The 17,542-nt window shown below is 40.0% G+C and overlaps 1 protein-coding gene, 1 long non-coding RNA gene and 1 pseudogene across 3 annotated transcripts; 1 reads left to right on the top strand and 2 right to left on the bottom strand.

Moving 5' to 3' along the window:
- Window positions 1–853: 853 nt before the first annotated feature.
- Window positions 854–3,305, top strand: LOC148059096 (tripartite motif-containing protein 16-like). 2 transcript variants are annotated; one of them, XR_015709356.1, is made up of 2 exons: window positions 854–3,059; window positions 3,255–3,305. XR_015709356.1 is itself a non-coding variant. In XM_087780808.1 (2 exons), the coding sequence occupies exons 1-2, from the start codon at window positions 1,154–1,156 to the stop codon at window positions 2,993–2,995; spliced, it is 1,572 nt and encodes a 523-aa protein (XP_087636934.1). In that variant the 5' UTR covers window positions 854–1,153; the 3' UTR covers window positions 2,996–3,293. The 2 variants fall into 2 exon arrangements, 1 of the variants encoding a protein (XP_087636934.1); XM_087780808.1 differs by having other exon boundaries at window positions 854–2,074; window positions 2,345–3,293.
- Window positions 3,306–11,269: 7,964 nt separating this feature from the next.
- Window positions 11,270–14,787, bottom strand: LOC148059095 (tripartite motif-containing protein 16-like; annotated as a pseudogene).
- Window positions 14,788–14,897: 110 nt separating this feature from the next.
- On the bottom strand, window positions 14,898–15,492 carry LOC148059094 (uncharacterized). The gene is made up of 3 exons (XR_015709457.1): window positions 15,165–15,492; window positions 15,034–15,104; window positions 14,898–14,975 (listed from the first exon to the last, which is right to left on the bottom strand). It is a non-coding gene; the product is annotated as an uncharacterized LOC148059094 (long non-coding RNA).
- Between the last annotated feature and the right edge of the window lie 2,050 nt (window positions 15,493–17,542).

Below are 17,542 nucleotides of genomic sequence, written 5' to 3'. Positions count from 1 at the left end.
TGGTAGTGAAAAGTCTTTAAAATTAAAATTTACATTTTTCAATGTAACTAGAGATCGATGATTCCGGCCACTATATGGAAGCAGTCATTACATCCTCCTCAACTAAAGTAACAATAAAATCCTGCGAGATCCTGGTGATGACTGAGGGCGAGAGGATACAGTGACTCCAGCAGCTTTTAAAGCTGATGTTTGGACATATTTTGGTTTGAAAACAAATGAAATCAGTTACGACTTCGTCAAGAGTCATGTGGTCTGTAAATACTACAACACCAGATTAAAGTACTGGACAATACTACACATATATACTTGTTACTACAATATCACAACACCAGAGTCCAGTACTGGACAATACTACACATATAAATACTTGTTACTACACTATCACAACACCACAGTCAAGTACTGGACAATACTATACATATATACTTGTTACTACACTATCACAACACCACAGTCAAGTACTCGACAATACTACACATATATATATACTTGTTACTACACTATGACAACACCACAGTCAAGTACTCGACAATACTACACATCTATATACTTGTTACTACACTATCACAACACCACAGTCAAGTATTCGACAATACTACCCATATATACTTGTTACCACACTATCACAACACCAGAGTCAACTACTAGACAATACTACAAATATATACTTGTTACTACACTATGACAACACCACAGTCAAGTACTCGACAATACTACACATATATACTTGTTACTACACTATCACAACACCAGAGTCAACTACTAGACAATACTACATATATATACTTGTTACTACACTATGACAACACCACAGTCAAGTACTAGACAATACTACACATATATACTTGTTACTACACTATCACAACACCAGAGTCAAGTACTCGACAATACTACACATATATACTTGTTACTACACTATCATAGTATATTGCAGTTTATTGTATCGTTTCCCCTGTATATGAGACATATTGGCTGATTTGTGAAATGTATATTCACACACACGTGAGAATCAAGGTGTGTTCAGGTATTTGTCCTGAATCATCAGGTGGTTTTATAAGTTTAAACATGTGGATCAACAGGTTGATCAGATTATGGCAGCAACATGAAACTATAAAGAGTTCAGCTGTGAAGGTAGAGTTTCAGTGGCAGAGACATGGAGACTAGAGTTGATCTGAGCAGAGAATCTTTCTCTTGTTCCATCTGTCTGGATCTACTGAAGGATCCAGTCACTCTTCACTGTGGACACACCTACTGTAAGACCTGTGTTGAAGGTCACTGGCAGGACAAGAACATCTACAAGTGTCCTCAGTGCAGACAGAGCTTCGAACCGAGACCTGTCCTGCAGAAGAACATCCTGTTGGCCGAGCTAGTGGAGGAGCTGAAGAAGAAACAAGCAGCTGAGGACCACTGCTCTGCTGGACCTGAAGATGTGGCCTGTGACTTCTGCACTGGGAGGAAGACGAAAGCCCTCAAGTCCTGTCTGGTGTGTCTGGTCTCCTACTGTCAGGAACATCTTCAGCCTCATCGAGAATCTCCGGCCTTCAGGAGACACAAGCTGGTCCAGCCGTCCAAGCAGCTCCAGGAGATGATCTGCTCTGAACACGAGAAGGAGAAGAAGATGTTCTGTCGTTCTGATCAGCAGCTCATCTGTCATCTCTGTGCTGTGGACCAACACAAAGATCATGTCATCGTCTCGGCCGCAGCAGAGAGGAGGGAGAGAGAGAAAGACGTGGATCAGAGTCTAGGAAGGATCCAGAAGAAGATCCAGAACAGAGAGAAGGAAGTGAAGTCGCTCCAACAGGAGAAGAAGAACATCAGAGTCTCTGCTGATGAAGTAGTGAAGACCAGTCAGAAGACCCTCCACCAGATGATCCAGATCCTCCAGAGGACATACTCTGATGTGGAACAGCAGGTCAGATCTCTGCAGGAGACTGAAGCTGCTCGAGTCCGAGGACTTCAGGAGCAGCTGGAGCAGGAGATTTCTGAGCTGAAGAAGAAAGAAGCTGAGCTGCAGCAGCTGTTACTCACCGACAGTCACATCGTGTTCCTGCAGAACTGGACCTCACTCTCAGAGGTCAGTGAAGACACTACCTCACTCTCAGAGGTCAGTGAAGACACAACCTCACTCTCAGAGGTCAGTGAAGACACGACCTCACTCTCAGAGGTCAGTGAAGACACGACCTCACTCTCAGAGGTCAGTGAAGACACAACCTCACTCTCAGAGGTCAGTGAAGACACGACCTCACTCTCAGAGGTCAGTGAAGACACGACCTCACTCTCAGAGGTCAGTGAAGACACGACCTCACTCTCAGAGGTCAGTGAAGACACGACCTCACTCTCAGAGGTCAGTGAAGACACAACCTCCTCCATGACCCTTGAGCAAACTCACCGCCGCTTTGAGGAAGTGACAGTAGACCTTCTGAGAGACACGTGGACCAACATCTCACTGATAATCCATCTAGAGAGAGAGCAGTTCCTCACACACTCACAGGACATCACTCTGGATCCAAACACTGCACAGTCAAGGTTGATGTTGTCTGAAGGAAACAAGAAAGTGAGAAACATGAGAAAAGATCAGCCTCGTCCTGATCATCCAGACAGATTCATGGAATATCTTCAGGTCTTGAGTCAAGAGTCTATGACTGGACGTTGTTACTGGGAGGTGAAGATAAGAGAAGATGTTCAAGTAGCAGTTTCATACAAGAACATCAGCAGATCAAGATATGAAAGTTTATTTGGATTAAATGACAAATCCTGGGGTTTATATTGTCGCGACTCTGGTTGTTCATTTATACACAACCGCATCGCCACTTTCATCTCCAGAGTCAGACCCTCCACAGTGGGGGTCTACCTGGATCACTCTGCAGGTCTTCTGTCCTTCTACAGCGTCTCTGAGACCATGACTCTCCTCCACAGAGTCCAGACCAGGTTCACTGAGCCTCTTCATGCTGGAGTTGGTGTTCGGTCCTCGTGTGAGTTTGTGAAGCTGAAGTAGACGACAGTGAGATCGTGTCTCCAGGAGTGACATCATCACATGAAGCTTCAATGTTTGGATGAAAGTCTCTGAGAACGTTTGTTGTTTGTGCTGCAGTGAAGACACAGTGATGTCATGTGACTCGACTTGATCAGATTCTCTGGGATTTGATTCTCGCTCACGATGACGAGTCTTCTTTAAATGTTCTCCACTGAACACGTTCATGATGGATCTGGTGTTTCTCCTTCTCTGACGAGTCAAACCTGTCAATCCTGAGAAGATAACTTTGACCTTTGAACTGATCACGTTCAATCTTGTTGATTACAAATAATTACTTACACATGTTTCAGACGTTCGGGCTCTGTTTTCTTTTCAATTGACATATTTTGTTACTGTTTAATTCAAAATGTTTAGCATAAAAAATGATTTCTGGTGTTTGTTTTTATCTGTTTATGAATAAACATAATATGGAAATGAAATAATGAAATACTTCCTTGTTGTTACGCATCACTGTCGTTTGAGGGCGCTGTGGTTACTACAGGTCTCGGAGCCGCATTTAAATGAGAAGCGGACAAGAAATTGAAAAACAAACATTGATTTAAGTTAAATACAATGTTTTTTAACCTTATAATTGCAGAAAATGAATATTTTTGTTCCCTTTAAATCCTTCAAAGTGTTTCAATATATTATTTAAAAGATCAATTAAACGTTGAAGTTTCATAGGATTCACAATGAACGTGCGCGCGCATGTGTGCGTGTGAGAATCAACAAGAAAGTGACAAACATGGAAGAACATCAGTCTCGTCCTCGTTTTAGTTTAAGTTTTTAAAGCATAGACTCCAGCCAACCCTGTGAGAGGTTGCAAGTTCAACTCCCATCCTTGTCTTTATTATTTGAAAGATTAACGTTGAAGTTTCAGCGGATTCTCAATGGACGAGTTATGTTTTCTTAGATCCACCAGAGGGCGCTCTAAGAAGAAGAAATCACACCCGGATGTCCACCTGCGCCGTCACAGTCACGTGACCAAACTAGCTGATGCTCCAGCTTGAACAACATTGAAGATGAAAACTTCCAACATGCTCATGACCCTGGCTTACTGGGACATCTGCGGGTGAGAACGTTGACTTTCTACACAACTACAGCAGCTGAGAACCATGTTGTGACTTAAACTCATTAATGACGAAACTAGCGTTTATTAAAAGTCGTGATTCTATTTTGTTGAACTTTTATATTCATTAACTTTTGTCCTGAAGTTTGTTTGTAAATAAAACAATAGAACTGAGTCTTTCTCGTTCATGCATGTGTTGAATTAAAGTCACTTTCAGTAAAACTCTACTTGTTGTTGAAGCTAAAGCTAATGCTAAGAAGCGCACCTGACACTAATGAGGTCAAAGGTCAGAAGCACATCATCCACACATGCGCAGAAGGTCGACTATTGTAAGGGAGAAGTTTATACATAATTTAAGGTTTAAAGTTAGAAATATGTTTCAAGGGTTTTACTTTTACGTTTCTTCACTTTATCGCCTTCAAATGTTTTTAAATCTTAAATTAAGTTTTGCAAATAAACGTGAATAAAATAAATGCTCAGATATGATCATATGTTATAACAATAAAAGTGATGTAAACAAATCCAATAACTGAATTAGTTTTCTGTCGCGATCCTAAAATTTGGATCATTTGATCCATTAAACATTATTTAAAGTTAGTAAAGTGTTTAACATTGTTACGACCTAAACTAAACTTGTGTCATATATATATATCTGTGTTATTTATCATTGATCGCCATGAAGTCATTTTTATTTATTTAACCTTCATTTAATTTGTATTAAACTCACTGTTTAGTGAATTAAAGCAGATTCTAGTGATGACAGGCGTCGTCTGAATCTTCCCCATTTTTTTTATTTTGCTTCAATAAATTAATTTCAATATATAGTGAATATTTATTGTCTTATAAATCTTATTAATATTTTTATATTTTACTTTCAAAATTAAGAATACATCGGTCGTATTATTATGTAATACAAAATAATTTGATTCAAAATATATTTTTTAAAATGAATGAATGAAAAGATGTTGAAACTATTGAAATACTTCCTTGTTGTTACGTGTCAATGCCGTTGGAGGGCGCTGTTGTTACTAAAGGCCTCGGAGCAGTATTTAAATGAAAAGCGAACAACAAACTCTAGAAACACGTGCTCTGTCTCAAATTGCATACTACTCTTAGTATGCTAGAAGTTAGTATGCATCAGTTTAGTGTACGTACTAACTAGTACGCAAATTCTCCACAGATAGTATGTCTTAAATCAAACTCTGCTGCTACACACTAACCGGAAATGACTCGACAGCTTCTTCTTCTATTTAACGATGTTTCAACCAACTGTTGGAATCCTATCGCCACCTGCTGGCAGCACATTTTGAAAGTTTGGAAAAAAAAATAAAGAAAAAATATGAGAATCTAAATATTCGTGAGATATTTAAGCTGGTATCAGCACCGAAGACGTGTCATCCTTCTAATGCTGCTGAAAACACACCTGTAAGTATATTAATATTTATGCATTTATATATGACGTAACTTCCGTTTAAAATTACATCAAGATGGCGGAGGTTTAGGGTGGTTAGTGCATCCAACCATACTCAGTTTTGTGGGCGTGTTAGTACGCCAATTTAGTGTGCATGGCGCACTAAATTTCGCATACTAAGAATTGAGACGCACCAACGCACTAAAAATACTAACTTTTAGTATGCTAGTATGCGATTTGAGACAGCAACAGACTTTGGTTTAAGTTGAACACAAAATGTTTTTGGTCCATGTTTTTTTGTTTCCCTCGTTTAAGTAAATATCTTGTTTTTTTGAGGACAAAACTAGGATAACATGGTAACAAACATCTTAAAGTTGTGTTTAGTGTCTTAGAAACATCTGAATGTATTGAGACTTCACTTATTAGATTCTGTTGTTGTTGTTGTTGTTGTGTAAACTGTAGTTTCACTGATTGTTCTTCTCTTTAGTCTCCAGCTGGCTGAGCTCGTCCGCCCCCTGCTGGAGTTCACTGGTACTGGGTACGAAGACAGGAAGTCCAGCTCTTGAGAAGATTGTCGAACATATGTGACGGAGATTGAACCTTCAAGGTCGTCATGAGATCCTTCGTTGCTAACACCACCTGTGTGAGTGTCTTCAGTCGATCCATGAACTCTGGTTTGGTCCTAATGTCTCCTTCCTGAACAGGTGGTGAGACTGAAGAGGAGAAGGTGTGCGAGGACATGATGGAGAAGCAGGTGATGGACTTCAGGAACATCTGGGTGAGGATGAGCTTCTGTGACTGTTGTATTTGACCTGCAGAGTTGTGATGTCCTCTGTTCTCCACCAAAGGAGCATCTGAAGCTGCTGCATGGAGAACCTGAGGAGTCTTCACACTTTTCTTCAACTTCCTGTGTGACAGGAAGTGGTTGGATGAAGATCAAGTGTTCTGATCTTCATCCAACCACTTCCTGTTGGGGAGGAGGGGCCATAGTGGGGTCCGCAGAGGGGGGGAGGAGAGACCAATTTTTGATGCCATAGTTTTAGAGATTTTCCATATGCAAAATAAAAGTATAACCCCCTCCTTTTGCTCTCTTGATGTTTCGGGGGAGGACACGGCCCTACTACCCCGGATTCGCGCCCGGTCTGGTTTGCTCCAGCTCCCTGAGTGAAGGGTGGGATTCGAACCCTGAGCTTGTGAGGCTCAGAGAACCGCCAGTCGGTTGATCTCACCACTACACTAGATCACCTTCACAGCTAATATTTTGGTTTTGTTCTATTTGACCTTCACTCTCGGTCAAAATCTCAAAACTAAGGTAGCAGCTGGGGCTTGAACCCATGACCTCTGGTTGTTCGCGCAGAGAGTCTGACCACTAGACTAGATCACCTTCACAGCTATTATTTTGGTTTTGTTCTATTTGACCTTCAATCGCAGTCAAAATCTCAAAACTAAGGTAGCAGCTGGGGCTTGAACCCATGACCTCTGGTTGTTCATGGAGAGAGTCTGACCACTGGACTAGATCACCTTCACAGCTAATATTTTGGTTTTGTTCTATTTGACCTTCACTCTCGGTCAAAATTTCAAAACTAAGGTAGCAGCTGGGGCTTGAACCCATGACCTCTGGTTGTTCGCGCAGAGAGTCTAACCACTGGACTAGATCACCTTCACACTCTGTTTTTTGGTTTTGTTTTATTTGACCTTCCCTCGCAGTCAAAATCTCAAAACTAAGGTAGCAGCTGGGGCTTGAACCCATGACCTCTGGTTATTCATGCAGAGAGTCCGACCACTAGACTAGATCACCTTCACACTCTGTTTTTTGGTTTTGTTTTATTTGACCTTCACTCTCAGTCAAAATCTCAAAACTAAGGTAGCAGCTGGGTTTTGAACCCATGACCTCTGGTTGTTCGCGCAGAGAGTCAAACCGCTAGACTAGATGACCTTCACTCTTCATTTTTTTGGTTTTGTTATATTTGACCTTCACTCTCAGTCAAAATATAAGACTAAAGAGAGACATTGAAACCAAGACCTACGGATGTCAATGAAGAGAGTCTGACCACTTCACTAGATCACCTTCCAACTTAAGATTTTCGGTTTTGTTCTATTTGACCTTCTCTCTTGGTCAAAAACTCTAGACTAAAGTAGCAGCTGGGTCTTGAACCCAAGACCTCTGGCTGCCCATGCCAAGAATTTAGCAACTACGCTGGATCAACTAGACTCTGCTTAGTTCCGTTTGGACGCCTTTGACCTTCACTCTTGTAAATCTGTTGGTAGAGAAGTAAGGAACTTGCAGAGATTTTTTCAGTGACCTAATTCACCACATAGATGTCTTTCTGCAAACGTTTCACTCCCAACAATTCAATAGTTGATGAAAATTTGAGTGAAATGAAGGATTTGAACCAGTAGCTGTCCTGCACCTCCACTCTGAGATGCAGATGTTAATCACATGAGGTTTTCAGCAACACAAGCGAATTTTCGATTCTAATATTTGTTCAACTAACATGAACAAATCCGATTGTTAAAATGTACCAGACAGAGACTTGAACTCACGACCCACGAGCATTGAGCAGAGACTACACCATCAGACCACAGGAGGTAATGAGCTCAATAAGAATGATTATGCTCATGTCCTCAAATAAGATTGAGAACCTACATGAAGATTCAAATGCTGCACCGTTCTAAAATAAGATAGAACAAATATATACATTTTCAACTTTTATTTTTTGTTTACTGATCAAAACAGACAACTGCCAGTCGGTTGATCTCACCACTACACTAGATCACCTTCACAGCAAATATTTTCGTTTTGTTTTATTTGACCTTCACTCTCAGTCAAAATGTCAAGACTAAAAATACAGCCAGGCCTTGAACCCAAGACCTTTGGTTGTCTATGCGGAGAGTGCTACAACTAGACTAGATCACCTTCACAGCTAATATTTTGGTTTTGTTCTATTTGACCTTCACTTGCAGTCAAAATCTCAAAAGTAAGGTAGCAGCTGGGGCTTGAACCCATGACCTCTGGTTGTTCATGCAGAGAGTCTGACCACTAGACTAGATCACCTTCACTCTTCATTTTTTTGGTCTTGTTCTATTTGACCTTCACTCTCAGTCAAAAATCTCAAGACTAAGGTAGCAGCTGGGGCTTGAACCCATGACCTCTGGTTGTTCATGGAGAGAGTCTGACCACTGGACTAGATCACCTTCATGCTTTGTTTTTTGGTTTTGTTCTATTTGACCTTCACTCTCAGTCAAAATCTCAAAACTAAGGTAGCAGCTGTATGTATGTATGTAATCATTTTTATTTATTTAACCTTTATTTAACTTGTATTAAACTCACTGTTTAGTGAATTAAAGCGGATTCTAGTGATGACAGGCGTCGTCTAAATCTTCCCTGTTTTTTTATAAAAATATTTTTTAAAATGAATGAAAAGATGTTGAAACTATTGAAATACTTCCTTGTTGTTACGTGTCAATGCCGTTTGAGGGCGCTGTTGTTACTAAAGGCCTCGGAGCAGCATTTAAATGAAAAGTGAACAACAAACTCTAGAGAAACATTTAAGTTGAATACAAGATGTTTTTGGTCCATGTTTTTTTGTTTCCCTCGTTTAAATAAATATCTTGTTTTTCGAGGACAAAACTAGGATAACATGATCAAAGATTTTGTAACAAACATCTTAAAGTTGTGTCTTAGAAACTTCACTTGATATTCTGTTGTCGTGTAAACGTGTAGTTTCACTGATTTCTTCTCTATAGTCTCCTGCTGGCTCAGCTCGTCCGCCCCCTGCTGGAGTTCACTGGTACTGGGTACGAAGAGCAGAAGTCCAGCTCTTGAGATGATTGTGGAACATATGTGACGGAGATTGAACCTTCAAGGTCGTCATGAGATCCATGGCTCGCTAACACCACCTGTGTGAGTGTCTTCAGTCCATCAACTCTGGTTTGGTCCTAATGTCTCCTTCCTGAGCAGGAGAAGGTGAGCGAGGACATGATGGAGAAGCAGGTCATGGACTTGACCTGTAGACTTGTGACATCCTCTGTTCTCCACCACAGGAGCATCTGAAGCTGCTGCATGAAGAACCTGAGGATTCTTCACGCTTTTCTTTCACTTCCTCACTTGATCTCACTTGAACCACTTCCTGTGGGTCGTAGAGACATTTTTAAGACACTTGTTCAGCTGCAAAATAAAAGTATAATCCGTGTTCAAGATGTTTTTAAACATGTTACCTTTAGAAAATTAACTTTTTTTAAACCATTTCATAAAACTTAAGGATACTTAAGTAGGTCAACTTCATGTAAGTCAGACATTAAAGACACTTTTATAACTTATAACTCTTGCCAGTGTGGTTAACTTTAGCTTGTGCTAATAAAAAAGAATTTAACAAAAGGTTAACCTGGTCACTGACCGAGGCGTCGTGACCATTTATCTCTGAATAATATAATTGTCTGCATCTATTTAACAATTGCATACTTTCAAGAGAGATCTGACCCCTCCTTAAAAGAACCAGTGACTGGAGCAACATGACAGTGTGGGGATTGAACCGATAACCATTCAGTTACTAACCCAGTGCTCAACTGACTGAGCTACTATCAGACACAAGTTCAACTGATCAAGAGCTCAGATCTACAAGAGTGAAGGTCAAAGGCGTCCAAACGAACTCAAACAGAGTCGAGCTGTAATTTAGTCTTGAGATTTTTGACCGAGAGTGAAGGTCAAATAGAAGAAAACGAAAAGATTAGTTCTAAATAATCATCTATGATCCTTCACTTTGTTAGAAGGTCGTCCACGAGCGTCTCCTCATGTTTGGATGTTGAACCAGGACCTAACATAACTTAAGATACTTAAGTAAAGTTGGCTCGACATCGACAGATTCAATCTTTGTGCTCGAATACCTCTTTATAGGATTTTTTAAATATAACAAAGTCAGCTGTATTTTGATCATTGTTACACTAACTATTGAACTACACCCTCGTGGTTGAACGTAAACAGCAAAAATAGCGTGAAAGACTCATCAGATGAGGGACCGTCTACAAATTACTTACACTGACAAAAATGTAGTGTTGAAAAATATTGTCTGATTTTAATCAGCAGACTTTCGTTCAAACGTATTTTTTAATTACAACATTTTTACAATTACAACTATTTAGTTATTTTTAATTTCCTCTAAATTCTTTCATAACTATATTTACATGGAATCTTTCATATAAACGTAATGAAAGCACTGATGTCACTTATTACGTGACGTTTAACCCTTTTAAAGGCGATAAAGTGAAAAAACGTAAAAGTAAAACCCTTGAAACATATTTCTAACTTTGAACCTTAAATTATGTATAAACTTCTCCCTTACAATAGTCGACCTTCTGCGCATGTGTGGATGATGTGCTTCTGACCTTTGACCTCATCAGTGTCAGGTGCGCTTCTTAGAATTAGCTTCAACAACAAGTACAGTTTCACTGAAAGTGACTTTAATTCGACACATGAACGAGAAAGACTCAGTTCTATTGTTTTATTTACACACTTCAGGACAAAAGTTCAACAAAATAGAATCACGACTTAGTTTGTTCCCTTTAAACCTCTCATATTACTTGAGTCTAATTTTATGCTTACGTAAAGTAAGTTACTCATGAAAATAAAATACTTGTTGTTACGCATCAATGCCGCTGGAGGGCGCTGTTGTTACTAAACCTGCAGGTGTCAAGATAAAGTTATTAATGCAAGTAACTTATTTATACTCACCATTAACGTGTAAAGTAAAAGGAGTCAACTTCTTAAGCCACTAAGCTCTCACGACTTTGTTTCTAAACGGGACTTCACAAACTCACACGAGGACCAAACATAGACTCCAGCATGAAGAGGCTCAGTGAACCTGGTCTGGACTCTGTGGAGGAGAGTCATGGTCTCAGAGACGCTGTAGAAGGACAGAAGACCTGCAGAGTGATCCAGGTAGACCCCCACTGTGGAGGGTCTGACACTGGAGATGAAAGTGTCGATGCCGTTGTGAAAAAATGAACAACCAGAGTCGTAACAATATAAACTCCAGGATTTGTCATTTAATCCAAATACACTTTCATATCCTGATCTGCTGATGTTCTTGTATGAAACTGCTACTTCACCATATCCTCTTATCTTCACCTCCCAGTAACAACGTCCAGTCAGAGACTCTTGACTCAAGACCTGAGGACAAATATTGAATCTGTCTGGATGATCAGGACGAGGCTGATGTTCTCCTATGTTTGTCACTTTCTTGTTTCCTTCAGACAACATCAACCTTGACTCTGCAGTGTTTGGATCCAGAGTGATGTCCTGTGAGTGTGTGAGGAACTGCTCTCTCTCTGGATGGATCATCAGTGAGATGTTGGTCCACGTGTCTCTCAGAAGGTCTACTGTCACTTCCTCAAAGCGGCGGTGAGTTTGCTCAAGGGTCATGGAGGAGGTCGTGTCTTCACTGACCTCTGAGAGTGAGGTCGTGTCTTCACTGACCTCTGAGAGTGAGGTCCAGTTCTGCAGGAACACGATGTGACTGTCGGTGAGTAACAGCTGCTGCAGCTCAGCTTCTTTCTTCTTCAGCTCAGAAATCTCCTGCTCCAGCTGCTCCTGAAGTCCTCGGACTCGAGCGGCTTCAGTCTCCTGCAGAGATCTGACCTGCTGTTCCACATCAGAGTATGTTCTCTGGAGGATCTGGATCATCTGGTTGAGGGTCTCCTGACTTGTCTCCACTGCTTCATCAGCAGAGACGCTGATGTTCTCCTGTTCCTGCTGGAGCAGCTTCACTTCCTTCTCTCTGTTCTGGATCTTCTTCTGGATCCTTCCTTGACTCTGATCCACGTCTTTCTCTCTCTCCCTCCTCTCTGCTGCGGCCGAGACGATGTCATGATCTTTGTGTTGGTCCACAGCACAGAGATGACAGATGAGCTGCTGATCAGAACGACAGAACATCTTCTCCTCCTCCTTGTGTTCAGAGCAGATCATCTCCTGCAGCTGCTTGGACGGCTGGACCAGCTTGTGTCTCCTGAAGGCCGGAGATTCTAGATGAGGCTAAAGACGTTCCTGACAGTAGGAGACCAGACACACCAGACAGGACTTGAGGGCTTTCATCTTCCTCCCAGTGCAGAAGTCACAGGCCACATCTTCAGGTCCAGCAGAGCAGAGGTCCTCAGCTGCTTGTTTCATCTTCAGCTCCTCCACTAGCTCGGCCAACAGGATGTTCTTCTGCAGGACAGGTCTCGGTTCGAAGCTCTGTCTGCACTGAGGACACTCGCAGACGCTCCTGCTCTGCCAGTGACCTATTTTTAAATCAGAGTGAAGGTCAAATAAATCCTAACCACAATATTTGCTGTGAAGGTGATCTGGTGTAGCGGTCAGACTCGCTGCATGGGCATCCAGAGGTCTTGGGTTCACAGCCCACCTGTTACTCTTGTCTTGAGATTTTGACAGAGAGTGAAGGTCAAATAAAGCAAAACGAAAAATGCAATCTGAAGGTTATCTAGTGTAGTGGCCAGCCTCTCTGTATTGACATCCAGAGGTCTTGGGTTCAATGCTCAACTATTTCTTGAGATTTTCACTTAGAATGAAGGTCAAATAAAAAAAAAATAATAAAAATTTATTTTGAAGGTGATCTAGTACAGCAGTCAAACTTTCTGTATCAACATTCAGAGGTCTTTGGTTCAATGCCTGTCTTGAGATTTTGACTGAGAGTGAAGGTCAAATAAAACAAAACGAAAACAAATCATTGTGATCTAGTGTAGTTGTGAGACTCTCTGCATTCACATCCAGAGGTCTTGGGTTCTATGCCAACTATGTTTTAGTCGAGATTTTGGCCTTGAGTGAAGGTCAAATAAAACAAAACAAAAAAACTGTGTCAAGGTGATCTAGTGTAGTGGTCAGACTCTCTGCATTGACATCCAGAGGTCTTGGGTTCAATGCCCAACTATGTCTTAAGTCTTGAGATTTTGAATTAGAGTGAAGGTCAAATAAAACAAAACCAAAATAACTGCTTTGAAGGTGATCTAGTGTAGTGGTAGCAGACTCTAGATAGACAACCAAAGGTATTGAGTTCAAGGCCTGATTGTTTTTTTTAGTCTTGAGATTTTGACTGAGAGTGAAGGTCAAATAAAACGAAACGAAAAATTAATCAGTGTGAATGTAATCTAGTGTAGTGGTCAGACTCTATGCATTGACATCCAGAGGACTTGGGTTCAATACCCAACTCTGTATTTAGTCTTGAGATTTTGGCTTAGAGTAAAGGTCAAATTAAACAAAACGAAAAAAAATCAGTGTGAAGGTGATCTAGTGCAGTGTTTTTCAACCTTTTTCAAGACAAGGTACACTTTTTCATAGAAAAAAATCATGAGGCACACCACCACCCAAAATGTAAAAAATAAATAAATAAATGGTACTATATAGATCTCTTTTTTACGACTGGTGATCTAGTGTAGTGGTCAGACTCCCTGCATAGACAACCAAAGGTCTTAGGTTCAAGGCCTACCTGTAATTCTATTATTGAGATTTTGACTAAGAGTGAAGGTCAAATAAAACAAAAACATAAGATTTACTGTGAAGGTGATCTAGTGTAGTGGTCAGACTCCCTGCATAGACAACCAAAGGTCTTAGGTTCAAGGCCTACCTGTAATTCTATTATTGAGATTTTGACAAAGAGTGAAGGTTAAATAAAACAAAACCAAAACATTTGCTGTGAAGGTGATCTAGTCTAGTGGTCGGACTCTCTGCACCAACAACCACAGGTCATGGGTTCAAGCCCCAGCTGCTACCATAGTTTTGAGATTTTGACCGAGAGTGAAGGTCAAATAGAACAAAACCAAAATAATAGCTGTGAAGGTGATCTAGTCCAGTGGTCAGACTCTCTGCATGAATAACCAGAGGTCATGGGTTCAAGCCCCAGCTGCTACCTTAGTTTTGAGATTTTGACTGCGAGTGAAGGTCAAATAGAACAAAACCAAAATAATCGCTGTGAAGGTGATCTAGTCCAGTGGTTGGACTCTCTGCGTGAACAACCACAGGTCATGGGTTCAAGCCCCAGCTGCTACCTTAGTTTTGAGATTTTGACCGAGAGTGAAGGTCAAATAGAACAAAACCAAAATATTAGCTGTGAAGGTGATCTAGTGTAGTGGTGAGATCAACCGACTGGCGGTTCTCTGAGCCTCACAAGCTCAGGGTTCGAATCCCACCCTTCACTCAGGGAGCTGGAGCAAACCAGACCGGGCGCGAATCCGGGGTAGTAGGGCCGTGTCCTCCCCCGAAACATCAAGAGAGCAAAAGGAGGGGGTTATACTTTTATTTTGCATATGGAAAATCTCTAAAACTATGGTATCAAAAATTGGTCTCTCCTCCCCCCTCTGCGGACCCCACTATGGCCCCTCCTCCCCAACAGGAAGTGGTTGGATGAAGAGCAAGTGTTCATCCAACCACTTCCTGTCGCCCAGGAAGTTGAAGAAAAGCATGAAGACTCCTCAGGTTCTCCATGCAGCAGGTCCTGGGTGCAGAACATAGGATGTCACAAAAATACAACAGTCACAGGAGCTCATCCTCACCTAGATGTTCCTCAAGTCCATCACCTGCTTCTCCATCATGTCCTCGCACACCTTCTCTTCAGTCTCACCACCTGTTCAGAAAAGAGACATTAGGACCAAACCAGAGTTCATGGACGACTGAAGACACTCACAGGTGGTGTTAGCAAGGGATGGATCTCATGATGACCTTGAAGCTTCAATCTTTGTCAGATATGTTCAACAATCTTCTCCACAGTTGGACTTCTTCTCTTCGTACCCAGTACCAGTGAACTCCAGCAGGGGGCGGACGAGCTGAGCCAGCTGGAGACTAAAGAGAAGAACAATCAATGAAACTACACAACAACAGATTCTACTGTGAAGAGTTGAAATACATTAAAGGTTCAGAATGATGGAGGAAAATATTCAGTGTTTGTCATTTTCCTCCGGAGTTCATGATTCAAATAATTTATTTTCATCATCACTTGAACGATTAAACATGTCATGAACTTTCATGTGTAGATGTTTCTAAGACACCGTGAACACAACTTTAAGAGCTTTGTTACCAAACCTTTTATCATATTAATTATCACAGTTTTTTTTCAAACAAATTAACAATTAATACAAACATGTACATAGAAATAAAAGTAAAAAAAAGTTATACAATTACTTCACTTGTTTGACTGATTTAAATCATCAATATTATAATCTTAAAACCTATATAAAATAAACTTAGATTTTTCTGGAATACTTTGTATTTATGAATAGATCTGAGCTGGAATTATAGACTTAAATCAACACTTTCGGGATTTAAAGGGAACAAAAATGTATCTTTTCTGCAGGGATTAAGTCATAAAACATCTTGTATTCAATTTAAATCAATGTCTGCGTTTCTTTAAACGATTGACTTTGTTGTTCGCTTCTCGTTTAAATGCAGCTCCGAGACCTTAAGTAACAACAGCGCCCTCAAGCGGCATTGACACGTAACAAAAAGCAAATAGTGCATTTTAATGTGTTCATTCGTGTTCATTCATTAATAAAAATTAATGCTGAGATAAACATCAGAAACTATTCTTTAACAATAAAATAGTTTTGTAATACAATAATAAAACATAAAAAACATGATTTGTTATTTTTAGGAGCAAATTTAGATAAATCCATTTATTTTATTTCTATATTATCTTTTTTTTTCATGCGTGTCTTTGTTTAATAAGTTATAAATAAACGTCTCATTCTGTATAAACTATTGTATGAATATGTTGTTTTAATCTTTAATAAAGGAAAGTAAATACATTTATGTTCCAAGTGTTCAAATTAAATATTTAGTTTAAATAAACACTGTTTGACAGATTTAAGGCTGGATTTTAAAAATGTCAAAACTATCAACAAAGTAAACAAAAATAAAACCTTTGAAATAATCATTTTTCTAACGTTAAACCTTAGATTCCATCAATAAAAGCTTCACTTGAAAGACCGTTTACAATATTTTACCACATTTTCTTGACCAATGTTTATTTGACCTTTGACCTCATCAGTGTCAGGTGTTCTTCTTAGCATTAGCTTTAGCTTCAACAACAAGTAGAGTTTTACTGAAAGTGACTTTAATTCAACACATGCATGAACGAGAAAGACTCAGTTCTATTGTTTTATTTACAAACAAACTTCAGGACAAAAGTGAATGAATATAAAAGTTCAACAAAATAGAATCACGACTTTTAATAAACGCTAGTTTCGTCATTAATATGAGTTTAAGTCACAACATGGTTCTCAGCTACTGTAGTTGTGTAGAAAGTCAACGTTCTCACCCGCAGATGTCCCAGTAAGCCAGGGTCATGAGCATGTTGGAAGTTTTCATCTTCAATGTTGTTCAAGCTGGAGCATCAGCTAGTTTGGTCACGTGACTGTGACGGCGCAGGTGGACATCCGGGTGTGATTTCTTCTTCTTAGAGCGCCCTCTGGTGGATCTAAGAAAACATAACTCGTCCATTGAGAATCCGCTGAAACTTCAACGTTAATCTTTCAAATAATAAAGACAAGGATGGGAGTTGAACTTGCAACCTCTCACAGGGTTGGCTGGAGTCTATGCTTTAGAAAAACTTAAACTAAAACGAGGACGAGACTGATGTTCTTCCATGTTTGTCACTTTCTTGTTGATTCTCACACGCACACATGCGCGCGCACGTTCATTGTGAATCCTCTGAAACTTCATCGTTTAATTGATCTTTTAAATAATATATTGAAACACTTTGAAGGATTTAAAGGGAACAAAAATATTCATTTTCTGCAATTATAAGGTTAAAAAACATTGTATTCAACTTAAACCAATGTTTGTTTTTCAATTTCTTGTCCGCTTCTCATTTAAATTTCATTTTCATTTCATTTAAAGACCTGTAGTAACCACAGCGCCCTCAAACGACAGTGATGCGTAACAACACGAATTTCCATTCGTGTTTATTCATAAACAGATAAAAACAAACCAGAAATTTTTCATGCCAAACATTTTGAAATAAACAGTAACAAAATATGTCAATTGAAAAAAAACAGAGCCCGAACA

The sequence above is a fragment of the Callionymus lyra genome, chromosome 19 (genome assembly GCF_982586985.1).
Source record: "Callionymus lyra chromosome 19, fCalLyr1.hap1.1, whole genome shotgun sequence".
NCBI lineage: Eukaryota > Metazoa > Chordata > Actinopteri > Syngnathiformes > Callionymidae > Callionymus > Callionymus lyra.
The sequence above is the reverse complement of the archived record's forward strand: the minus strand, read 5'-3'. Positions and strand labels throughout refer to the sequence as shown.

What these genes read in the sequence shown, in the direction of transcription:
- LOC148059096 (XM_087780808.1), top strand. Translation starts at nt 1,154, where the DNA reads ATGGAGACTAGAGTTGATCTGAGCAGAGAATCTTTCTCTTGTTCCATC. An exon ending in ACTGGACCTCACTCTCAGAG is followed by an intron (nt 2,075 to 2,344) that starts GTCAGTGAAGAC and finishes TCACTCTCAGAG; the next exon opens with GTCAGTGAAGACACAACCTC.